Raw genomic sequence first — 23,852 nt, forward strand, 5'->3', positions numbered from 1 at the left:
GCCGGCTGTCTTTTAGGGGTGGGATGTCAGCCTAAACCTAAAGCTTTGTTGTATTTAAACAAAAGTCAGCTTAGGAAAGAGACAGGAGGCGGGAGGAAGATAAGCAGATAACGATTAGTGCACCACAAGCTTATGTTACAATAGACAGCTAAAAAAATATCTTAGTCTAGCAGATTGGCAGCTCGGCATCTCTCACATACACATTTGTCAAAAAGATAAGACAGAAAACAGACCACAATATAAGAGTGACACACAATAAATACTCCTACAAAAATAAATCTAAAAAGTTTTTTGATTCCTAGTCAAATTAATGAAAGTCTGAGTTTTACTGATATACCTTCAGTCCTCAAATTTATTTTGACCAAAATGTCTTTGGAGACATAACAAAAGTTTTAAAGAATGTAAAGAGCTACACTTAGTCACTGTCTTGTGTTTATTTAATTTCAAGGTTAAAAAAGATTAAGATATGAAAAAGAGAGGATTTAAGTGGAAGTTCCTGAACAGCAAATCCAAGACATGAAAGTTTTATTTTTTTTATTTTTCCCCAGATTTAACAAACATAACAGTAACACCGTGCTTGTTTAGATCCTGATATGAAACAAGTACATTTTAATATCAGATGGGTTAAACATTCATAGTTCTGTGAAAGACTGCAACAAGACTTTAGTTATTTTTAACATAACACCATTTCAAACAGATAGTAGTAAAATACTCTCTATGCAAACCCATATAGAAACATCATCCTACATTTTTTGAAGTTATGACTATACATATATACAACCTCCAATCAGTTTCTATCTGAAACTCTGGTCATGTAGCTGATCATCAGTGGTACAAATGACAGAATATGACTGGTTTATGGTATAAAAAGTGCCTTGTCATGAAGTGTCATCAATATATACATTGTATAGTATCATATAGATAAACATAACTGCTATAAATTCTCTAGACAAGATAAATAAGAGTAGGAATTTGTAAAATATAAATCACAGTCTTGATTATTGAATTTACATCTAGTGTTGTTAGGAATGCTGTGATATTAATCAGTGCATTACAATTGTCTTCAATAATCAAACAGCCTGGTCGATAGAAATAAGACAAATAAATAAGCTTTGTTGATTAAACCAGGATTTGAACTGAAGGTTTTGTAGAGTTTTCAGGGGAGGACGTGGCAACACTTTAACAACCTGATGAACTAAACTCAATTTTCATTCATTTACAGCATTTTGGAGATGACCTCTTAAATACTTGCTCCACATGAACCCCGACGTCATGTATACACTGCACTGGATCTCTCCAGTGCACCTTAATCTCATAAAATTCCAAACAGACAGACCTGTGGCTTTTAGTCCTTCAACGTATACAAAAGCTCATTTCTTACAAACAGTCATGAAGTCGAGATAAAAAAATAACGGTCCCATGGACAAACCCACAAGCCAAATTAATGTCTCTGTGAGAGGAGACACAGCTCTATTTGAATAATTGTTTTCCTGCCTCCTTCATCTCCTTCCGACTAAACAGGGAAACAACATTGTTAATAAAAAAAAATATTAACAGTCAACTGGATTATTACATATTAACAGAGCAATACATCTGTGCATGGCTATGTCTCAATATGGCAAACCTGCATATAATTCATCCTTGTAAAATTTACTGGCATGGACAGATTTACAGTACATGGTCATAAAAATGTGACGATTGTTTCACAGATTACACATACCTGTAAGCGGCTGGCTCTTACATACAAAAGAAAAGGTTTATACCACACAATCTGCAAAAAAAGAAGTCTTTTTAGCTGAAATGAAAATAGTATATCTTCAGTACAAACATCAGAACAGTTTGAATAAAATTAGCGCATATGTGCTGCTCTTACTTTTGACTTGGTAAGTGTTTTCTCTCATTTCAGTGATGACAGACAGGGAAATCCTTCCAACAGTAAAAAACCGAGCATGACATCCGTCAACACGGGCGAATACACATTTTCACCGCTTCCAAAAAAACAAGAAAGGAAACGTGCTGCCATGGTTACTGACAGCTTCTCTACTGTCTGCTTTCCTTCCATCACTCCATCTCCACCTCTGCCCACCCTCTAGTAAATGATGCCATTAATATGCACTCATGAAGTCCGATAGGTAGAGCACTTAGAATACTTAGAATACATGAGGGGCTGCTACTGGGAGTCTGAATTTAATGAGAACCTTTTTGTGTGTGATCTGCTCTCTGCAGTTCAATCAGTATTGTCTTGTGCTTTCATTGTGATATAAACCCCTGCAGCTTGATGGTTTTGAGGGTTTGACTCCCATTGGAGCTGTTGAACAAATTACATCTCAGTCTTTTTCTGAACTTTTGGCAATGTGCTCTGATATCAGGTCAGGCAAGATGTGTTTTGATGCCTGAGAAGACAGAAATGAGAATGCAGTCACATCCTGAAGTCACCAGGATTTACAGACCTACTCATTTTTTATTGTTTAATATAAAGTGTGTGCACACCATCATATGATTAATGTTGTCTGTGATACGTTTTATATAAAGCACTTCAAACAGTTCTTTGTGAAGGACTGTGTTTTAAAGTCTCCAGCTGTTATTTAATTAGATCCCGATTCAAAGCGGTGATGCAATTGAATGGTCAGCGTTTGTGTGTTTGTTTGTTTGTTTGTTTGTTCGTTTGTCCACCAAATATCTTTGCAACCATTGCAAATCTGTACTCGGGGAGCAAAGGGGATGAAAATGAGATGATGACCTTGACTTTGAGAAATGTAGGTCACTGTCAAATTTCAACTTTTGTACACTCTGGAGCTGGACAGGATAGAAAGACGAGGAAGGTCAGTGTGAGTAAGACCATAGATCAAAGCTAGTGCTTTGATTAATGCCAGTAGGTCACAGCACTAGATTTGTTCTTTGACCTGTGCAAGTAGGTCAGAGAACATGAAGGTAGTTGGTGTGAGAGAAGAGGATGCAGAAGACAGGGTTAGATGGAGGCAACTGATTTGCTGTGGCGACCCCTGAAGGGAAAAGCCAAAAGGAAAAGAAGAAGTAGGTCAGGGTAAAATTTTGAATTCAGGAGTGTCATGGGATGTTGCAGTCTGACTGCATTGGTTCTTGTTTTCAGATGCAGCAAATAAAAATTAACTAGAACGTCTGTGTCCACAGACCCACAAAGATAGATGCCTGATTTGTGCTGCTGGACCCCACTTTATGTTGAATGTGAGAAAACAGGAAAATAATTTTCTACTTTCACCGATATTTGTCCAGTGGTTACAGAGAAGATGCGGACAGACTAAATCCTGGTATATATCTAGTACAGTAACATATGCTGGTGTTCTGATAACTGACCATTTGGTACATTGTGGACTACTGAGGGTACAAGATGTCTGAATTTTGGCTCTGGTGTGGACAGAGTAGAGACTGATGGCTTCCAGAGCAGCGGAGAGAATGTGCTGAAACAAGGAACCATGGGGTGAAAAGGGGAAAGCAGAAAAATGTTGAGAAATAAAATGCTTGGAAGAAAGAAGGGCAGAGCAGGCATGAAGCCAGAAATTCACCTCAATGAATCTGTCTTTTTGTCTTCGCTATGGTTACAACATGAGTAAAATGTGCTATGCTGCTGGCCTGCTGCTGTGGTAACATGTTGGCTCCGGAGCACAGCGCACTAGAACTACTTTCTAAAGGTAATCTGATTTGAACACACACACGATGAACCATACAAACATCAAATCCCATGTTTGAAGTGGGAAGCTATCGATTAGTCTGAAGGTAATGATACGCCATGGAAACCTTCTAATGCCCTGTCAACGAAAAAAAAAAAAGCACAGCAACACCTGTAATTACAGTCTATCTGAGAATATAAAGAGGTGAGCGCAGTGTGAGTCTGCCTAGCTTATAATTTACAGCTACCAAAAATGTGAGTTCCTGTCCAATTATTGCTAATGTTTCTCTGAAAAGATTTTTCAAGTGGAGTTTGACTTCAAGTACAGAAATCAGCTCCCATCTCTTTGAGAATGTACAACATAGAAAGAAGGAAAACATTTTAGAAATGAAACTTTAAACAAAGGTTGTCTTAGTTGGGGTAGGTTTGGTTTGTATTAATGATCATTTTCAAATGGAATGTATCGATGCCAAGCTGTAATGCTGCCGTATAGAAACACATGTTGTCACAGGGTACGTTTCTGTAATAGCTGCATGTCTCAGATGTGGAATTAGATTATTCATAGAACCCATTTGAAGTACACATGCTTTTTGACAAGGAAATAATGAAATAATGTGAGGTCTATTCTGTAAAGGTTGATCCCAACCTTTGACCGAATATCAGCGCTAACTGTGAAAACTAATAATGCTTCCCCTTACTGTTGATGTGAACTGCAGTGTATAAACATGGAGATGCATTTTATTGCACTTTGAACCCCAGCACAAACTTTACAGGAGCCTCATTTTAGTGAGCTCGAATGGAAATCGAGACCAAATAAGCCCATTGACATCAAAGCCTGAAGTGGTTCCTAACCCTAACCCATCATCCAATTGGAATCAGTGTAACTTGGTTGAAGTTGAAATACTGAACTCCATTAGTCCAGTGCAGAAAATAATAGAAGTCTATATACTCAGATGTTTTTCCCAGACAGTAGTGTAGTAGTATTGTTACACCTCTTCATATCAGCAGGCAGGTTGATAGAGTCATTTTGTTTCGGTGCCTTGCAGCTGTTGTTTTGTCTCTGTAGGGAGGCGCTCTGTGATCCAGCCGGTCACCTCGTTCAACACCGATTCAGCCACCTCTGGAAGGTCGTGGTGAAGGGCGTGGTAGCCTCCTTCATACACCTGGACAGAAACATTGTGGGTCAATAAGGTCACATGCAACAAAGAGCTTTGTTGGTGCTTCAGAACAGAACTCTTAACTATTATGAGTTTTTGGCCTCATCCTCGGAAGTCAGGACTGGAGGTTGAGACGTCTTCATATATTACTGATAGAGATGTTTAAAAGAAAATAAAAAGATGACTCTGTCTGATTAGACTTCCTGATACCATCAGTTGTGATTTGGAACACCACAGTCATTTGTTGCATCAATCACCTCTGATAAGACATAAGAAGAAGTAGTCCCTACACCTCATTAACACCCCCTAATTAAAGGAGCATCCACAAAGTTGAGGAACGAGGAGGAACTCCCCTCAGCTTGTTGATCAAATCAAAATCAAATCAACTTTTGTTTGTAAGGTCTTCCCATCTCTCCCTCTTCTAATTTCACCTGTGGTTTTTACGCCTCACCGGTCCCTCATGCGATTAACCTCGTTATAAAACAGTGTCTGAACTTCCTCCTTCACAAACACGCAACCATCTGCAGAGGCAGCGAAACAGCCTCCAGATTGTCATTCAGGCCCCGTCCACACGATAACACAGATATCCGGAACGAAAACACAACTTTTTAAAAACGCTGGCCGAGGTGGATTTTTTAAAAAAATGCTGGGTCTGCGTTGTCGTGCGAACGGTGTATCGGCAACTTTTTAAAAACGCTGACGTCTTGCCTGCGATGAAAACTGCAGTGACGTCATATATATGGGCCCGTGTGTTGTGACAACAAAACACGGAGGATTCCTATTGGATAAAATTTGACTCAATACTGCCACCACATGGTTTGGCATGCTTATAGCCGTCTTCAAAAACGCAGTGGTGCGTTTACGTGTGGACGGAGATTTTTTTGAAAACGCTGTCGTGTGGACGCGAATCGTTTTCGATGTGTTTTTAAAAAGTTGCATTTTCAAAAAAATCCATCATCGTGTGGACGGGGCCTCAGTGAATGCATCCTGCTGGAGACGGCTCTAGGTGAGTGTAAGCTTTGAGCTGAAAGGTGTCATTAATAGTGTACCATTCAGAGTTTTGGTTAAAGCAAGGCTACACATACTGACAACCTGTACATCCAACACACCGCATTATGAAGACAATCACCGAGAATGATGAAAGATGAATGTCTGGAGGCATTTCAGGTTTTATCTCTACTTGAAATTGCAGTTTTTATATCTTCTTTTATATTTTATATCGTTAGTCCACCAAATATCTTTGCAACTGTTGCAGATAGAAATATGAAACAAAAAAACACATTACTCAGGCAGCAAAGGGGATGAAAATTAGATGATGACCTTGACCTTGAGAAAAATAGGTCAAGGTCAAATTTCAACTTTTGTACACTCAGGAACCATATAAGATAGAAAGATGATGGAGAAGGCCAGTGTCAGTAAGACCATAGATCAAAGCTAGTCAGAGGACTAGCGTTGATATTTGATCTATGCAAGTAGGTCAGGGTAAAATTTTGAATTCAGGGGTGTTGCGGGATGTTGCAGTCTGTGGCTGCCTTCTTTTTGAAATTTCTGTATCAATCTCAAGGGAATCACTGTTTTTACTTTAAACTTTAACAACCTCACAAACAGCCATTTAAAAAAAACAACAAGAATAAGATATTTAAAATAATGTTCTGTTGATGTGCTGAAAGATCCACCGTTTCTTACCGTTTCTCACAATTCTCTTGTAATAATCTGACTCTGTTCTTTTTAAAATTACAAATGTATTCTTGTAATCATATTGATTTGATTCTCTTTAAAAATATATATTTATAGTAATAAAGTGCGCCCTCGTTCCTCGCGGTTAATGCGTTCCAGGAACCACACGCGATTCACAAATTCCGCGATAGAGCGACAATCCATTTATCTTATTATTTACGGTAATGTAAACGTTTATGACCCTCCCCATACGGATATTAAACCACCTTCTATCTATCCTTCTATTACCTTTTCCCACACTCTGATAGACTGTTTAAAGCACTTTTGTGTCTCAAGTAAGTCCGAGACTCACGGAAGAATTCGATGCCGTCAGCCAATAGAATACACGTACGGTATCACGTGACTGCCTACCAAAAAATTTGCAATAACGTGAAGTCACAAACGCATATGCATGAATGTGCGAGGGCGCACTGTACTCCAATATACAGTATTTTCTAATATTACAACTTTATTCTCAAAATATCCCTTTTTATTTCTGAATGTAGTCTGAAAAATAGGCGGTTGTACTGACAGAAAAATAGTTCAAACAAAAATTGTTTGAATTAAATAACATTTCCTCTTGACAAAACTTCCCCACCTGGATTTTCTTATCTGTGCTGGCAGCATTCTTGTACATCATCATGGAGCCTCTGATATCAGTCAGTTTGTCAGCGTCACCGTGCAGCAGCAGAAACGGCCAGCTGATAGATGGTATCTCTCTCTCGATACGTGCTGCTGCCCCCATCAGCTGCATGCCAAAAGACACCCGCATGCCGCCATGGAAATTAAGCTCATCGGCATCATAGGCCTCCACCTGTCAGGACAGACAATGGAGGCAAAGAGTTATGGGACAGAGTTTATCTACCACTGATGCAAATGTGCTTCTGAAAACGCAAGTAAACATATCTTCTTAACCACAAACATGTTTTTCAATTCTACTCTGAAAAAGGGGCAAGTCTCAACCAATACACATCCTGGGAGAGGTTGTAGCGGAGGTGGAGGAATACAAGTACCTAAGCGTGAAACCAACAGACTTAACAAGCTAATAAGAAAGGCTGGTTCTGTGATTGGCTGTAGCCTGGACACTGTGGAGGCTGTGGTGGAGAGGAGGACTCTGAACAAACTGTTATCCATCACGGATAACCCCGCTCACCCTGTCCACCATACACTGGACTGACAGCGGAGCTCCTTCTCCAACAGACTGCTATAGCTCTGCTGTCGAAGGGACAGGTACAGGAAGTCGTCCTACCACAAGCCATCGCTTTATACAACAGCTCCAAAATATAGAGTTCCAGATAGTTTCACCAGTTTGATGTTTACTGTAGGTATGGCTTTCATTAAGTTCAGTGTATGGCCACCGGGTAACACACTTATTCATAATTTTATACCTGCTTCGGTATTATTATTATTTTTGTTAATATCTTTACATCCCGCTTCACAGCGGTCTTCTTCTCCTTTCCGCTTTTCCCTTCAGGGGTCGCCACAGTGAATCAATTGCCTCCATTTAACCCAATCTTCTGTATCCTTTTCTCTCACACCAACTACCTTCATGTCCTCTTTCACTACATCCATAAACCTCCTCTTTGGTCTTCCTCTAGGCCTTCTGCCTGGCAGTTCAAAACTCAGTATCCTTCTACCAATATATTCACTATCTCTCCTCTGGACATGTCCAAACCATCTCAGTCTGGCCTCTCTGACTTTATCTCCAAAACCTCTAACATGTGCTGTCCCTCTGATGTATTCATTCCTTATCCTATCCATCCTGGTCACTCCCAGAGAGAACCTCAGCATCTTCATCTCTGCTACCTCCAGCTCTGTCTCCTGTCTTTTCCTCAGTGTCTCTAGACCAAACAACATCGCTGGTCTCTATCTATCTATCTATCTATCACCACAGTTTTGTACACCTTTCCTTTCATTTTAGCTGAAACTCTTCTACCACACATCACACCTGACACTTTCCTCCACCCGTTCCATCCTGCCTGTACATGCTTCTTCACCTCTTTTCCACACTCTACATTGCTCTGGACTGTTGACACTAAGTACAGGTCTTAAAATCCTCCACCTTGTTGATCTCTTCTCCCTGTGACCTCACTTTTCCACTTGGGTCTCGCTTCATCATCCTGCTTCACAGCGGTGATCTAATTGTCAGTGTTTGTGTGTTTGTTCGTCCATTCGTTTGTCCACCAAATATCTTCGCAACCATTGCAGATAGAAAGATGAAACAGCACATTACTCGGGTGGCAAAGGGGATGAAAATGAGATGATGACCTTGACCTTGAGAAATCAAATTTCAACTTTTGTACACTCAGGAACCGGATAAGATAGAAAGACGAGGGAGAATTCTGGCCAGTGTGAGTAAAACTATAGATCAAAGCTAGTGCTTTGATCTATGAAAGTAGGTAGCACTAGCTCTGATCTTTGACCTATGCAAGTAGGTCAGGGTAAAATTTTGAATTCAGGGGTGTCGGGGGATGTTGCTGTCTGTGACTGCCTTCGTTCTAGTTAAATAGTATTGTTATTCCCTTTCCCCTAAGTTTTTCTTCAGTGAATATTTTCCCTGTTTCTGTTTGTTCTGTATGCCTGAATGCTGCTGCAACATCTAAATTTCCCAGTTCGGGATAAATAAAGTATATCTCATCTTATCTTAGCAACTACTTTCTGCCATTTAACATTCTGTAAGATATTTGGAAATGTTTGTATTACTGTAAACATCTATATTTAGCAACACCAATTGAGTCCAAATATGAAAGAAACTCTCCAGGAATTTGTCTGTGGGAGAAAAGAGGGTGATGAAAATAGAAGAATGGTAAATAATTGGTTTTATGGACAAAAATGAAAGAACACAAGCCAAACAACCACTTTCTCTGACATTCAATTCCAATACTTTTTAGTTGAACACATGCTGTCCCATCAATCTCACGCTCTCCCTCTTCACTGCAGCAAATATGCAAACATTAAGCATGTCCCACTCTAATAGAGGCGACATCTCTGGTACTTTAATACTGAATGACTGTAAGATGAGCTGAGACACGACGCGACCTGCTCCAAAACACAAGAACTCTAACCTCAAAACACTATGAGTGATGAATGGACAAAAAAGTACACTCATTTTCTCAAACATGATGATTTTACACTTGATCTGACTGTTTTTGTGCATTTATAACTGGCCATGCTTTTAGTATCAGGCAAGTACATTAAAGTTTCATTTGTGCGTCAGCCTCAGATCGTTGTTCGATGTGAGCACAATACTCTGTAGACTGCTCACAACCAGTTACGGCACCTGGTGACTATGGCGGCTAGAGACACTACATGGGGATGGGGAAGGCGGTGATTAATCATCTCCGGCTGCTTGTGTTTGCTTGTGCTGCTGTCTGATGTCAGCAGTAGGGAATGTAGTGGTGCCAGACCCCCGGGGTTCTCAGAGAGGCTTCCTGTCCCCAGGAAAACAGAAAATGGTTGATTTTCACAAGAATTCCTCGCATAAGGGACACAAAGACAGAACATGTGTCCACTCTGGTCATGTGTTCAAACTTTTTATAACTTTATAAAAGAATGAAAAGTTCTGAGACAAAGTTTATTGATATCATGAGGAATTTCAAAACCCCCTGAATTAAACAATATTATTCCCATTCAACGTCATGTTACCCACCATTTGCACTAATCCCATTAGTGGCAAAATAGTAATGAATTTTCATATAGAAAAGAAAGAGAGTAGTGAGAATCAAACTCAGGTTATCTCCATGGGAGTTAAATATCACAACCTCATGTGTTTCTGCGCGCCAGGAGAATTTTATTAATACAGCTATAAAACAAGAGGTGGTGCAAGTCAATGAGTCTCAGCTTATGTCACAAATGCCATAAATCTGTTAATAGTCTGACAACAAAAATGTGTATTCATTTCTTAAAATTTTGTCTTTTCTGTTTTTGGAAATATTGGATGAATTGATTTCTGCTGGAATCCTATTAAAGCTTATTATACAGTATATTTCTAGCTTTATTGGCTACATGATATTCACGCATTTTTTTATCGTTGTTCTTTCTTACTTTGAAAGATGATTGTTCTGTTTTTTCTTTATCTATTTTATTCGGAGTTTATTCCCATTTATTTTCTCCTACATAGCAACTCTTTGATCGTCTAAGTCAGCGGTTCCCAAACTTTTCAGTTCGCGCACCCACTTCTACCTCCCGACTTAGCTGACGCACCCCCAATGCCCAAAACATGAAATAAAAGAAAGAAAAGGCGTAGTGTTTATAGCCATATACGTAGGTATCAAGTTTAATAATATAGGCTCCTGTTAACACAGAATAGATTGTGCAATAATGGGCCTAATGATCTCTCACTTTAGAAACGGTGGGGAGAATAATAGTAACAATATAAAAATGACAATAATAATATTTTAAGTCAAAATGGTCGCCGAGCGAGCCGACTACAGATGAGTGATGAACAGCAGTTATTACTATGCAGGGCTCGAAAATAACTTTTTTTCTTGGTAGCACTGGTGCTCCCAAATGTAGAAGTTAGTAGCACCAGCAAAGACTTCAGGAGCACCTACCCAAAAGCAAGGCAGTGACGGAGCGATAGAGACGCTCCGTCCATCTCCGTTCCGCCTCTCTCCCCCAGGAGAGCAGCCGCAGCTGCGCTCTCATTGGTTCCTGGCAAGACCGCAGGAGCGCGGTCTCACAAAAAAAGGCGTACCAGATTTTTTCCCCTAGTCGCACCGGTGCTCCCAAATATATTTAATAGTCACACTGATAAAAATTTGGGCGCATATGCGACCAAAATGGGCACAATTTCGAGCCCTGCTATGTAACAAATAGGCCTACTTAACAAACTCTAACAGTTATTAAATGGTAACAAATATGCTACTCCGCCACAAAGAATCAAAATAACATAGGCCCAAGTTCAACATCACATTTTCTCTTTCGAGTACGAGTCTCATTGTGTTCTTTACCCCCTTCTCCCGATGAAGTGTCCGGGTGAGTTTTCTGTGTTCTGTGCTCCTCATTTTAAGTTTCCCCTGTCTCGTCATCATCACTCTTTTTCCTGCTCGATTTCTTCAGCCTGGTAGACTGCACAGCTCTCAGTTGTGGCCAAAGTATCCTGTCCTCTTTCGTTTCTCCCAGATTTAATACCGGACAGACTGCCCGTTTTCAACCCAGTTATGCATTTCGGCATATTATTGTTGTTGCTATATCACAACAAGCTAGCACGTAGCTAGGAGAAAACCAAGTGCATTTGGGGTATTTTTTCTTAATTTAAAATTTTCCCAAAACGTTTTTTAATTGAAAATTACCAATGATTTGCGTGAATGAATTTAAATATTTAAATTTTTAATCCTCCATTAAAAAGTCTTTAAATTATTTATTTATTTATTTATTTCAAGGTGCTCAGCTGCCATTACACTCGCGCACCCCCTAGCGGCAGCTCGCACACCACAGGGGGTGCGCGCACCACACTTTGGGAATCCCTGGTCTAAGTTATTATGAATTATTTTGTTGTGCACCATCTCTCCCTGTGTTTTCTTGTCTTTTTCAAATTATTTAGCTCTCATGTTTGTCTGTGCTCTTGCCTTAGTCTAAGGTATTTGGATTTTGGAAAGATTCTTGTATTGTCCTCTCTGTATTTTTGGACCAAAGATAAAAATTACTTGATGGATTTTAATGAAACCCTGTTGAACGCATGGGCATACAGCTGGGATAAGCCCAGATGTGTTGTCTTGGTGAAAGAATCTAAATACAGATGCTGAATTTAAACAGGACTTTAACTTGAGTGGAGACCCGACAGTTTGGACAGAATCCTCAGCCCTCGCTAAGCTGTGCGACCTTTAGCGTTCAAAGGTTGCATGCCTGCACTGAGGCTATAATTACAATCCAGCTGTCCTAGTCAAACACACACCCACTAATATTCATCTCTCACCTGCTTCTGGTCCCGTGAAACCCATTTGGAGTCGATGGAGCCCAGAGTGAGGCTCGGCAGCATGTGGTTCAAGACCTTTGCCAAAAAAACCTACAAACAGCAAAAATACACATCATACCACTGCACTTAATGTTCAAACATCAACACGTCTCTGAGGAATCTTTCTGTCACTGTTGGCACATAGTATGTGTATTTATGTATTAGCATATGCTAATATATATAACTAGACACACAAAGCTTAGTGCTGTGGTTGGTGACCTGCTCCGGGGCCGCGTGTGGCTCTCTCATCTTTTGGCTGTGGCTCCATGGGGCTTGGGTAAATAAAAAGTAAGCATCCAATTGAAGTACATTTTTTGTTGTTATAGTTATTATTTAATTTTGTATTGTAGTTGTAAATTGGAAGATTATTGCGATCTTGAACATTAGAGCAGAATTATATTTGACTATTTTTATTATTTTTTTGTCGCTCAAAATATGCATCAAACTCACTGAAAGCCGGTAGGAGCAGAAAAATAAGTATTTATGCAGATATTTTTCAAAAATGTATTTTTCATTATTCAGTGAAATGGTGTTCTTTTTTATATTCAGGTCAATGAAAGCCCAGAGGCAATATAAGGATGATGGCTCACGGTATTCTTGAAAACGTCACAATGCCACGTTTCTTAACTCCACCCACTACCTCCCAATCAAGCGCCCAACCAATCATGGCGCCCAACCAATCACGTCGAAGACGTGTTGATAAATATGCTTGACAGTTGGATATTTGTTCGTCTGTTTCTTTATTTGAGTCATAAAGTTTCTATATTTATTTATCCATTAATTTATTCATCATTCATTCAATCATGTTCCTCGCCAAAGCCAGTTCTGGGTCAGACAGGGATGCCCTGCCTATGATGGAGGTCGCCTTCCAGGAGGAACTGCGTGAATTTCCACACGTCTCTGTCCCGTTCTTTGAGTTGTTATGCTTATAAACATGTTGATCAACGCTCTTATGTGGCTACGTGTGGACATGGCCTGATTCAGGTAGTGGTTTGGTTTGTGCCGCGAGTTTTGACAGTGATATAAGGCGGGTGTTTTCTAAAGCAGGGGAAATATTGTCAAAAAACAAAGAAATCACCTAAGACCTGCCACAGTGGACAAAAATGTTGTTTTTAAATAAAAACCAATGATATGTTCCAACCATAATCATTGTCCATACCCCAACCCCAACCACCCTCACTGTACATGTTTACTGTATTTTCATTTTCGTCATGTCCAAATGATCATTTTCCATACTGCCAGAGTGTGTGTGTGTGCGTGTGTGTGTGTGTGTCTGTCAGTATACTGTATACGTGTGCAAACATTTGGAGTTAAACAAAAATTAATTTCCCTATTGGAATTATTAATAGATTTATTTATTTGATTTTTTTATTTTGTTACACACACACACACACACACACACACACACACACACACACACACACACACACACACACACACACAGTAGTTCTGCCATCACTAAAATATACATGTTTTGCATACTTCCTTTTTTTTCTGACAGTTTTATTCACAGGCTTTCAGCAAAATGCCACACACTTCAAATTCATGCCAACTGATATTTTAGCATCCAGTAGATGTTGTACTAGAGCAAGAGAAGCCTCATGAAGCTTCGAACCGCAGTGAACTGATTGGGATGAAAAGCTTCAATGCTTCATAGGGCTTCGTCTGCCCGTCACTAACTATGCATGGACTTCCCAGTTAACATAATTTTAGAGTGTTGTAACTGTTCCAACAATTTTCATCTTTTTGAGCAGAAAGTCCAAAGAGCAAGTACAACACAGAAAACGGTAACGATTTCTGAGTGGAACTAACTGGCTAACACGAACATTCTGTGGAATGGGACAATTCAATAATAGCCCCAATAGTATCCAAAATGCTCCTCAGGCATCTGACAAAAATGGTCTTTAAGTAACTACATACAGTTCTGTTCATGTAGTCAGGTAACAGAACTATCACTTCTCTAAAATTTATTTTCCACTTGCTCTTTCGACAGGTGTCTTTTCCTTTAACATTAGCTCCTTTCCCAATCTCACGATTAGTTAGCGTTCTTCCTCCAGTTAGCCTGCTAACATTTATTTACAGCTTTGCAATGCCCGCGCAATCCATGATTTGCCAACACAAAGTCGTTACGTCACCACAGGTTGTTTTTTTTTTACTACGTTGGGTACGCTTGGTTTATAATACCAATACATTTGTTATCATTTGTTTGGTATGAAGTTTGATATTATTGTTTCATCGTGGAATTTCCACAGGTTCCCCCTAGTTTAAGTTACATTTTTAAAATTAATTTGAAAGAGACCTTTAACTTGGCGAGTCTTTTGAATATTATTTTAAGAGTTCCAAATGTTCAAAAATGTGTTCATTACCTAAATAAAATGTCATTGTTTCTGGAGCACTTCATGGATTTCATAAGCAACAAACTACGATTTTTCACATAAAGCACAAAGATGAAAAAAAAAGCACCTTTATGTTAATTTTCAAATGTCAAAAGGCATTTACGGTTCACAGAGGTTTGTTATTTTTTTCTGTGCAAACTGGGTCCAAATGGTTCTTTGAATTTTAAAGTTGCCGACTCCGATTGTAGTGTTAGCACATGATAATTATTAGGAAAATATGAGTCTGCAAGTTTTGGCACCGACTTGTTTGGTCATAATGTATCTGTGATTTAGATAGAGACAGCCTATACCACCAGCGTGGTGCATCCACTGATTCATGACGCACAATAAAGGTGGCACTGTTACATCACTGAAAAGTAGGAGTGGTACCTTGAATGGTGTGGCCGACTCTGGGTTCATCTGGACCATTGGAGCGATCAGAACCACTCCAGCAAAATCAGCAGGCCTCTCACAGGCTACCAGGATGGCGATGGCACCACCCTGACAAGAAAAAAACCCCATAACAGATATTTTGAAAAGCGACTACAAATTACAGAAGAAACAGTAGATAAATATATTCTGCAGTTTAAGACCAGGTTTGACCACAATAATCTACCTATTTTTATCTTTTCATACGTCATAAACAAGAAAACAATTCAGATCACTGAGAACACGTGTCAGATGTTTTATTTCTCTGATCTGACACTCAGGTTTTCTAAAGAGGTCCTATTTGTCTTTAAAAAGAAATCTAGACGCATGCAGAGGAACCTCTGAAAGACAGTTTGACACTGATAAAAACACACTGAAAAGAGATGTTTGTACTCATAACAATGAATGGAATCACTGACACATAATTCTAGAATTAATTTATAATCTACAATTCTAATTAAACACACTACATACTACTACTGCTAACTAGAACCAAGGCAGTCACGGATTGCAACATCCTGCGACAGCCTTGAATTCCAAATTTTACCCTGACCTACTTGCACAGGTCAAAGATCAAAACTAGTGCTCTGACCTACTTTCATAGATTAAAGCACTAGCTTTGATCTATGGTCTTACTCACACTGGCCTTCTCCCTCGTATCTCTGTCTTATCTGGTCCCTGAGTGTACAAAAGTTTAAATTTGACCTTGACCTAGTTTTCTCAAGGTCAAAGTCATCCTCTCACTTTCATCCCCTTTACCACCCGAGTAATGTGCTTTCTGTTTCTTATTTCTATCTGCAACGGTTGCTAAGATATTTGGTGGACTAACAAACGGACAGACGGATTAACACACGAACACTGACAATTACAATACATCACTGCTTTGAAGTGGGAAGTAATAATAATAAGAATCTTTTACCATCAGGTATATTAAATTAATTGATATAATCCACATGACGTGATGTGTCAAGTTAAGACATTGTAATGCTGATGACTCATTCATTTTCTATCTATAGGGTCTAAAGCAGGGATGTCAAAGTCAAATGCACAAAGGGCCAAAAATACTAATTTGCTTCAAGCCGAGGGTTGGACTGGTTCAATGTTTATTAAAACATATTGAAATGACTGCACATAAGCTTTTGAACCAAGACCTAACACAGTGTATATTATTTAATGATTAAATGAATAAAGCAATATTTTTTGTGGATCTGTCAGTAATTTCAAGTGAAAAAATTTTTCAATTTAAATTACACAGACAAAAATGAACTTCCTTCAAAGAACAATCACATCTCTGTGTGTTTCTGAGACGTTTGATGGTGCCTTCTTAGATTATATTATTTCATTACAGACAAACTTTCTCACCACAGAAGACACACAGGTTTGTCTTTCACCTGTATGAACATGTCCTCTGTGTGGGACACATGTTAAGACACTAAGCACCCCCTATCACCCTGTATTGTTTTTGTAATTTTTATTATTTCAGTTTATGAGTTTGTGGGCTCATATTCTGTTCATGTGCAATGTCAAATGTAGTATTTTAGTAATGAATGCATGGGTACAATGAGCTGAGTTCACACAGGCACTTTGGGCAGCCAGGTGGCCTTAGGGGTCCTTAGGAAGGCACGGGCAGCTACTCCATATTGTGTATATGGACAGCCTGCGGCACACAGAGAAGAGGCTGATGTGCGTGTGTCTGTGTGTTTCAGGTAGGCAAAAGTACATTAAAGTAAGGATGTGGATGTATAATTTGCGTATGAATGTGTTGCCTTCTGACCAAAATACAACTGGCATGAATGTACAGAATATGGAGAATGTTTTAAGTATTTTGCGGGGTGATCAGCTATTCCATATTGTGTATATGGACAGCCTGCGGTGCACAGAGAAGAGGCTGATGTGTGTGTGTCTGTGTGTTTCAGCATTTTTTCAAGTAAAAGAACCTAAAAACTCATGCACGCCTGGAAGTCCGTTTATTTACGTCCAAGCGTGCAACAAAAATTGGAGGCACCGCTGGGATGGAGAAAGTCCTGTTTCCCTCATGTTCGGTTACGTAGGTTGAATGAGCTCTTGAGGGATGAGACCCTTGTTGGCAGAGCAGCAAACCAGACAGCTCCAGCAAGTTAAGGCTATTTACCCAGTAGATGTAAGACCAGCGACTACTAGTGAAAACACCACCAAAACATCCATGGGGGGTGAGCCTACAGCTAACATAACTAGTACCCCTGAAAAGCTCAAAGAAGAATGTAGACAGCTAGACTGCGCACATGATTCATGGGACCCTCCTGTGTCAGTTGATCACTTCACTGTAGACCAGCAACAGAAGGTGAGGCAAATGCTCAGAGAAGAATGTGCTGCATTTTCAAGAGATTAGAATGATGTAGGATGCATTCCATCCTTACAGTTGAAGAGTAGGCTTAGTGAAACAACTCCAGTAAGACACACTTACACCTCAGTACCTAAGCTGCTACACAAGGAGGTGAAGGAGTATTTGGAGGACCTACTGAACAGAGGATGGATTCAAAAGTCCCGGTCCCCGTACTCATCACCAATAGTCTGTGTTCGTAAGAAAGATTGTGAACTGAACCATAAATCCATCCCAGATCGCCACCCCATCCCCCGAGTGCAGGATATGCTGAATAGCTTGAGTGGAAATGTATGGTTTTCCATACTGGACCAGGGAAAGGCATATCATCAGGGTTTCCTGGAGGAGAGTAGCAGACCACTTACAGCCTTCATAACACCTTGGGGTTTATATGAGTGGGTGCGGATCCCTTTTGGCCTGTCCTCGGCTCCAGCAGAATTCCAGCGCAGTATGGATGAGTGCCTTGCAGGGTTGCGAGATGAGACATCACAGCCTTATTTGGATGACAATTTCTTCCACAGCAGAACGTTTGAGAACCATCTTAGTGATATGAAAGAAGTGTTACGTCGCTATCAAGCACATGGAGTAAAACTGAAAGCAAAGAAATGTGAAGTGTTTAAAGACAAGGTGAAATTCCTAGGGAAGATTGTATCTAAAGACGGTTACTACATGGACCCTGCTGAGATAGCACCCGTACAAGCACTCAAAGACCGCAAACCCAACACAGTCGGTGAGTTGAGAAAAATGTTAGGGTTCCTGTCATATTACCGCCAATATATACCGAACTTTTCACGCATTGCCAAGCCACTGTATAGTCTGTTAACCACGGAGAAAACTCTGGGGGGCGGGGCTCAATCAAGTACCAGGAAGAGTAAGGGGAAACATAAAAAGTCAGATCAGCTATCCTCTAGTCAGCCGATGACCTGGACAGGACAACACCAGGAGGTGCTTTGCGAGCTTCTAGAGTACCTGTTGTGTCCACCATTCTTAGGTTACCCCGACTTTGAGAAGCCATTTGTGTTGCATTGTGATGCTTCTCAGGAAGGACTCGGTGCAGTTTTGTACCAGAAGCAAGAAGGCAAGCTGGTTGTCGTCGGGTATGGGTCAAGAACACTAACTGCCCCAGAAAATAATTACCACCTCCATTCTGGCAAGTTGGAGTTTTTAGCAATGAAGTGGCCAATCTGTGAAAGGTTACTTGTATTATGCACCGTCCTTTACGGTGTATACCGACAATAATCCCCTGACTTATGTCCTGACCACAGCGAAGCTGAACGCCACAACACACAGGTGGATTGCTGAGCTTGCAGACTTTAAGTTCTCAATTAAATATCGGCCAGGGAAAGTGAATGGAGATGCGGATGGCTTGTCACGAATGCCGCTTGACATGGAGCAATACATGCACACATGCATAGGTGAAATGGAGCCCTAAGTGATAACAACTATCACACAGTCACTCCAACTCCAGTCCCTTGAACGTGAGCCCTGGATGTGTTCAGCCACTATCAATGCAGCATGTGCTGGTGTAGTACAGGAACGAGTGGCATCCCCAGTGGCAGAAATCTCCATGGAGACCCTAAAGAAAGCACAAATCAATGATCCAGTCATTGGCAAAGTGAGAGAGTATGTCATGAAAGGACAATGGCCTCGTCTGGGAGGAAGAGACTGGCGGGATGACATCTCTGTTCTTGTAAGAGAGAGAAACAAGCTGTTTGTCAACGAAGAAGGTGTTCTGTACAGAAAGTCAGTGGCTCGAGTTCAACTGTTGCTACCTAAAACATTCCACCAGCTGATCTACCGAGAGCTGCATGAGGAAATGGGCCACCTCGGAGTGGAGCGGACACTCAGCTTGAATCGTGATTGATTCTATTGGCCTCACATGAAGACAGATGGGGCTTAAAACCCCCTGTCCTCAGCTTCCACCTTTCGTTTAGGCATTTTTGAGGAGGGGAGTATCTCAAAGTTAACCTCTGCTCTGACTGCTGATGAATGTTGAACATCGCTTGCTGCAGCTACTTTGCAGGCTGCCGGGAATGTAGTGTTGGTGCATGCAAAACACCAATGGGTGGCTGTGGCCTGCGGGTCGGTTCTAATAGTAATTAAATAACAACCAGGGGGCCATAGATAATTCATTTGTGGGCCGAATTTGGCCCCGAGCCTTGACTTTGACATATGTGGTCTGGAGGGATGCTGGAGCTTCTCCTGGCTGACTCCGGGCAGGATTCAGGGTTCATCCTCACCAGTTCATCACAGGGCCACCTAATGATGATTTATAACACATAAATTTAAGACTAGATTTTATTATGGACAACAACATCATTATTTACCAGACCTTTTTCTTTAGAAAAAGAGATCTCAGCCACAAATCTATCAAGAACCACAACCTTTTTCCTGACCAATAAGAGTCTCCTGCCATCAACATTTGCCACGAATGTAGTGTGAGTTTTGGTTCAATGATGGAATCAGAAATCGCCCCAAAATAGTTTGAATCCATTTGTCTTTCATTGAGTGTTCAACAATATCCGCTGATATGGGTTTAAGAGTTCAGCAAAGTAGGTGGGCGGTTCTGATGGGGGGGACCAGTCGGAAAACATCTCAGAGGTCAAGAGGAACATAAAACAATCGCTCTTTTGATTTGACCGGAATGCATTTCCATTCTGCCTTTTTGTTGCTGTTGCTCAGTAGAGAGTGGGGGAAGGCCAGCAATTGTGAACCCATGGGTGTTTGAGGCGTGATGGGGTTCAATCGCTGTGAAAGAATGGCGACACCAGGCCACACCCTGTAACCGTTGTGACATTTGTGATTCCAATCCTGTAATGTAGAGTTACGATAATAACAGCTCTGTCGCAGCCATGACGCAGATCAATTAACCATGGTTCACATACATGCACATGCATGCACACACACACACACACACGCAACCACACACACACACACACACACACACACACACACACACACACACACACACACACACACACACACACCTATTCTGCTTGGGTGAACCCCCCCTTGGTTCTGGAAACAAATTGGCTTCAATTTTGTTTGTGTGGGGGTTCTTTGTAACGTGTGTGAATATTCATCAGGCTAAGGTTAAAACAGGCTCAATTCATGAAAGAGGCACTAAAAGACAAAACATTCCCAACTACACAATCTCCCTTTCTAAAGCTCAGACTCTTCACTGCCTGCATGCATAAGCCTACACAGAATTAGAGAGCAATATGCCTCTCCTTTAAACCGGCTTCTGCACAAAGGCAAGCTAACAATATGGACACCATGAGACCAAGTTGAAGGCAACAAAATCCATATGCACACACATACACAGTCTCACACACACACGCACGCGCACATGCACGCAAGCACGCACACGCACACACACACACACACACACACACGACATCTGTTCAGTGGGCTCCAATGATAGCCAGACAACCGTGAATAGAAGAAGACAAAGAGGAGAGGGACAGAGGAACTCTTTAAGCAGCAACTGGAGGCCTCAGCAGACTTCTCTCTGAACTTCGGTGGGGACTATGAATGCTCGTATTGTCTGCTCGCTGACAGTGGGTGGAACTGTTAACAGCCTGAGGAGCTCGCAAACTGACATAATATCTGACACGTATGGGTCAAACAACTTCTCTCCTGACATTGCAGAAACTAAGTAGTAAATATACTGACACTCTAGTCTAGTCTGCAGTAAATAACTACTACACTGATATTATATGAGCAGGATCCTGTTCTATAAAGGGATCAAACTCCACAAATCATTCTAGACTAAGGTGCTTAACTTTACGGTCGTTTGAAGGTCATCCAAAAGGACAAGCTCTGAAGAGGTTCAGCTAGTAATACTGTGTGTGTGCCAAAAATACTTAAACGGCTTGAGAGGCTGAACATGCTGTACATCACAGAGATCCACTGCTGCAGCAGGGATGAAGACAGGTTCATTGTCACTGTCTCCTCCCAGCAAAAAGACAGGAAGTTCAATTTTCTGGGTGGAGTTTGAATGTTCTCCGTGTCTGCCTGGGTTCTCTCCAGGTTCTCCAGCTTCCTCCCACCTCCAAAATTATGTAAAGTATGTGACACTAGAGTCTCTAAATTGTCTGTAAGTGTGAATTTGAGTGTGTGTCAGTCTATGTGGTCATGCGATGAACTGGTGACATGTTGTGGGTGTACCCCCCCTCTCACCCATAGCTAGCTAGGATAGGCTCCAATGTGATCTTTGACCCAGATTCAGATTGCAATCATCTCATCCTCAAGGAGATGAATGAATGAATGAATGAATGAATGAATGAATGAATGAATGAATGAATGAATGAAAATTAAGGCTGAGAACAATGTCAAATAAATTTGGTTTATATTGAATTATGCTGCTGATGGACAAAGATTAGATACATCCTCTGGTAAACATGATTACCTGCTATTAATTATCCCTTTTTTATACATTGAAATGTTTCCCTTTAGACCAAAGACTGCAACTAACACAATGATGAGCCGCACTGAAAGTAGAGCAACGCTAACTATGTGTGTTTACAGCAATGCGTGTGTGAAATCTCATGCTTGATTCCATTAACATCAGGACTTTGACTGCTTCAAGGCTTTGTGGCTCCTGGCAGTGGTGCAGGAGATGCATGAGGAGAGGGACATCTTTATTATTAAACTGTGTCTGGACTGTGCTAACTGCTCCACAGTCTGCTCAGGATGTTATCCTTGGAGCAGCACGGCTGTAAATACAGTAGGATCCAACGGTTCTTTCCATTGTTTTGTAGGATTTACGTCATCCTTGGCCCTTAAAAAATAGATTCAAACAAATGCAGAAGCATGGGACCAAATAGAAACAGGATGAGGAATCACAACAAAGAGGAAGTAGGGAAATGAAGCCTATAAAAACACAGCAAAACATTTCATGTGGCTCCCAAACTTAAGGTCTGGGTTTTATTTGTGTTTTCAAGGAAAGAAGGGTAGAGGCAATGAAAAAGATGAAAAAGGAAGAATGCCTATGTAAACAAAAGCACTGGGAGGATATATGAGGGATTCAAAAGAAAGAGGAAGAAATTTAAACTTGGATGGCACACATCATCAAAACTCAACAAATTTTTAATTATTGTAATTGATTCACAAACAAACCTGAACTCAAAAAAGCTCTATTTTAAATTATTACAGATCCACCTCTTCATTCAGTCAGGGAGTTTTGGCACAACTCTGTCACAAAGTTTCGTGAAAATCTGTCGTAACATGTGCAGGTGACTGACCTTAAGATTCAGAAAAAAATCCCTATGGATTCGAATCAATCTCTACGGTGGAGAAGAAAAGGAAGGTGGTGTGAAGAAGAGATGAAACAAAGATACAGGATGGACTGGTGCACTGGCTGATGGACAGAATGCGGAATAGGACAAAGAAAGAAAAGAAGGAGAGGGGATAAAATACTTCTAGCATCTGATGTGGACGTGAACTTGGTCTGTCTGGAGGCTCACGGATTAATTTGGACCAAGCTGTTTGCATCTTCACTCCTACTAACTTGGCGTGTCTTGAATGTAGTTTCAGTATTTACATAAACACAGTCTTTCCCGCTGAACCACGAGCCATAAAAAGTTTGCAAAAGCAGACACATTAATTAAACAGATTATTGTTTAAAGCATCTCGTGGTGCTAAATGTGACCTGATTTAACAGGACGCAGCATTAATGCTCTGCAATAGTAGCTGTATGGGACAAAAAATACTGGAGAAGGTAAGGCTCCAGAAAATTGATGTTTATGTGAGGAAAACAGATCCTGTGAAAAAAAAGCATACAGCAATTCACAACAAATCATTAAGCATGGTGGCAGATCCAAAAAGCACATTCTCACTTTCTCTGAAAACATAATTTTAGCAGATACAAAGTCATTCATTGAATCTAATGGGCTTCTCATTTATGAGCCATTAGGTCTTAAACTATTAATCAAGTTCTTTCCCTCCATAAGACGCCACAGGAGGAAGAGATTGATTTTTATTTGGTTTGGTGAAGTGAGACTCGTTATTCAGTCTATAAAACGGGTTTAAAAACTAAAAATCCCTTGAACACTCATAACGGTGAAATGATGAATTCCTACAGAGTGTGAGAAGTGGTTAGAAAATAAATCTCGTTCCAGATGCTTGTGCAGTTTTTCCAAATAGAACATGAAACAGTGTGCATAGGGTGGTGTTCGTATAAATAAATACAGCTATGAAAAAAAGACAGGAG

General features: G+C 40.5%; 1 protein-coding gene across 3 annotated transcripts in view; it reads right to left on the reverse strand.

The window, feature by feature from the left end:
* Window positions 1–519: 519 nt before the first annotated feature.
* The window catches only part of mgll (monoglyceride lipase), a 51,637-nt gene continuing 28,304 nt past the window's right edge, over window positions 520–23,852 (reverse strand). For all 3 annotated transcript variants that reach the window (XM_068340825.1, XM_068340817.1, XM_068340809.1), the window contains 4 exons: window positions 15,241–15,351; window positions 12,437–12,526; window positions 7,118–7,333; window positions 520–4,809 (listed from right to left, as the gene is read on the reverse strand). In XM_068340825.1, coding sequence (XP_068196926.1) covers window positions 4,669–4,809; window positions 7,118–7,333; window positions 12,437–12,526; window positions 15,241–15,351 — 558 coding nt within the window. In that variant the 3' untranslated portion in view covers window positions 520–4,668. The remainder of the gene's footprint in view (window positions 4,810–7,117; window positions 7,334–12,436; window positions 12,527–15,240; window positions 15,352–23,852) is intronic.

The sequence above is a fragment of the Antennarius striatus genome, chromosome 2, assembly GCF_040054535.1.
Source record: "Antennarius striatus isolate MH-2024 chromosome 2, ASM4005453v1, whole genome shotgun sequence".
In the NCBI taxonomy this organism is placed as follows: Eukaryota; Metazoa; Chordata; class Actinopteri; order Lophiiformes; family Antennariidae; genus Antennarius; species Antennarius striatus.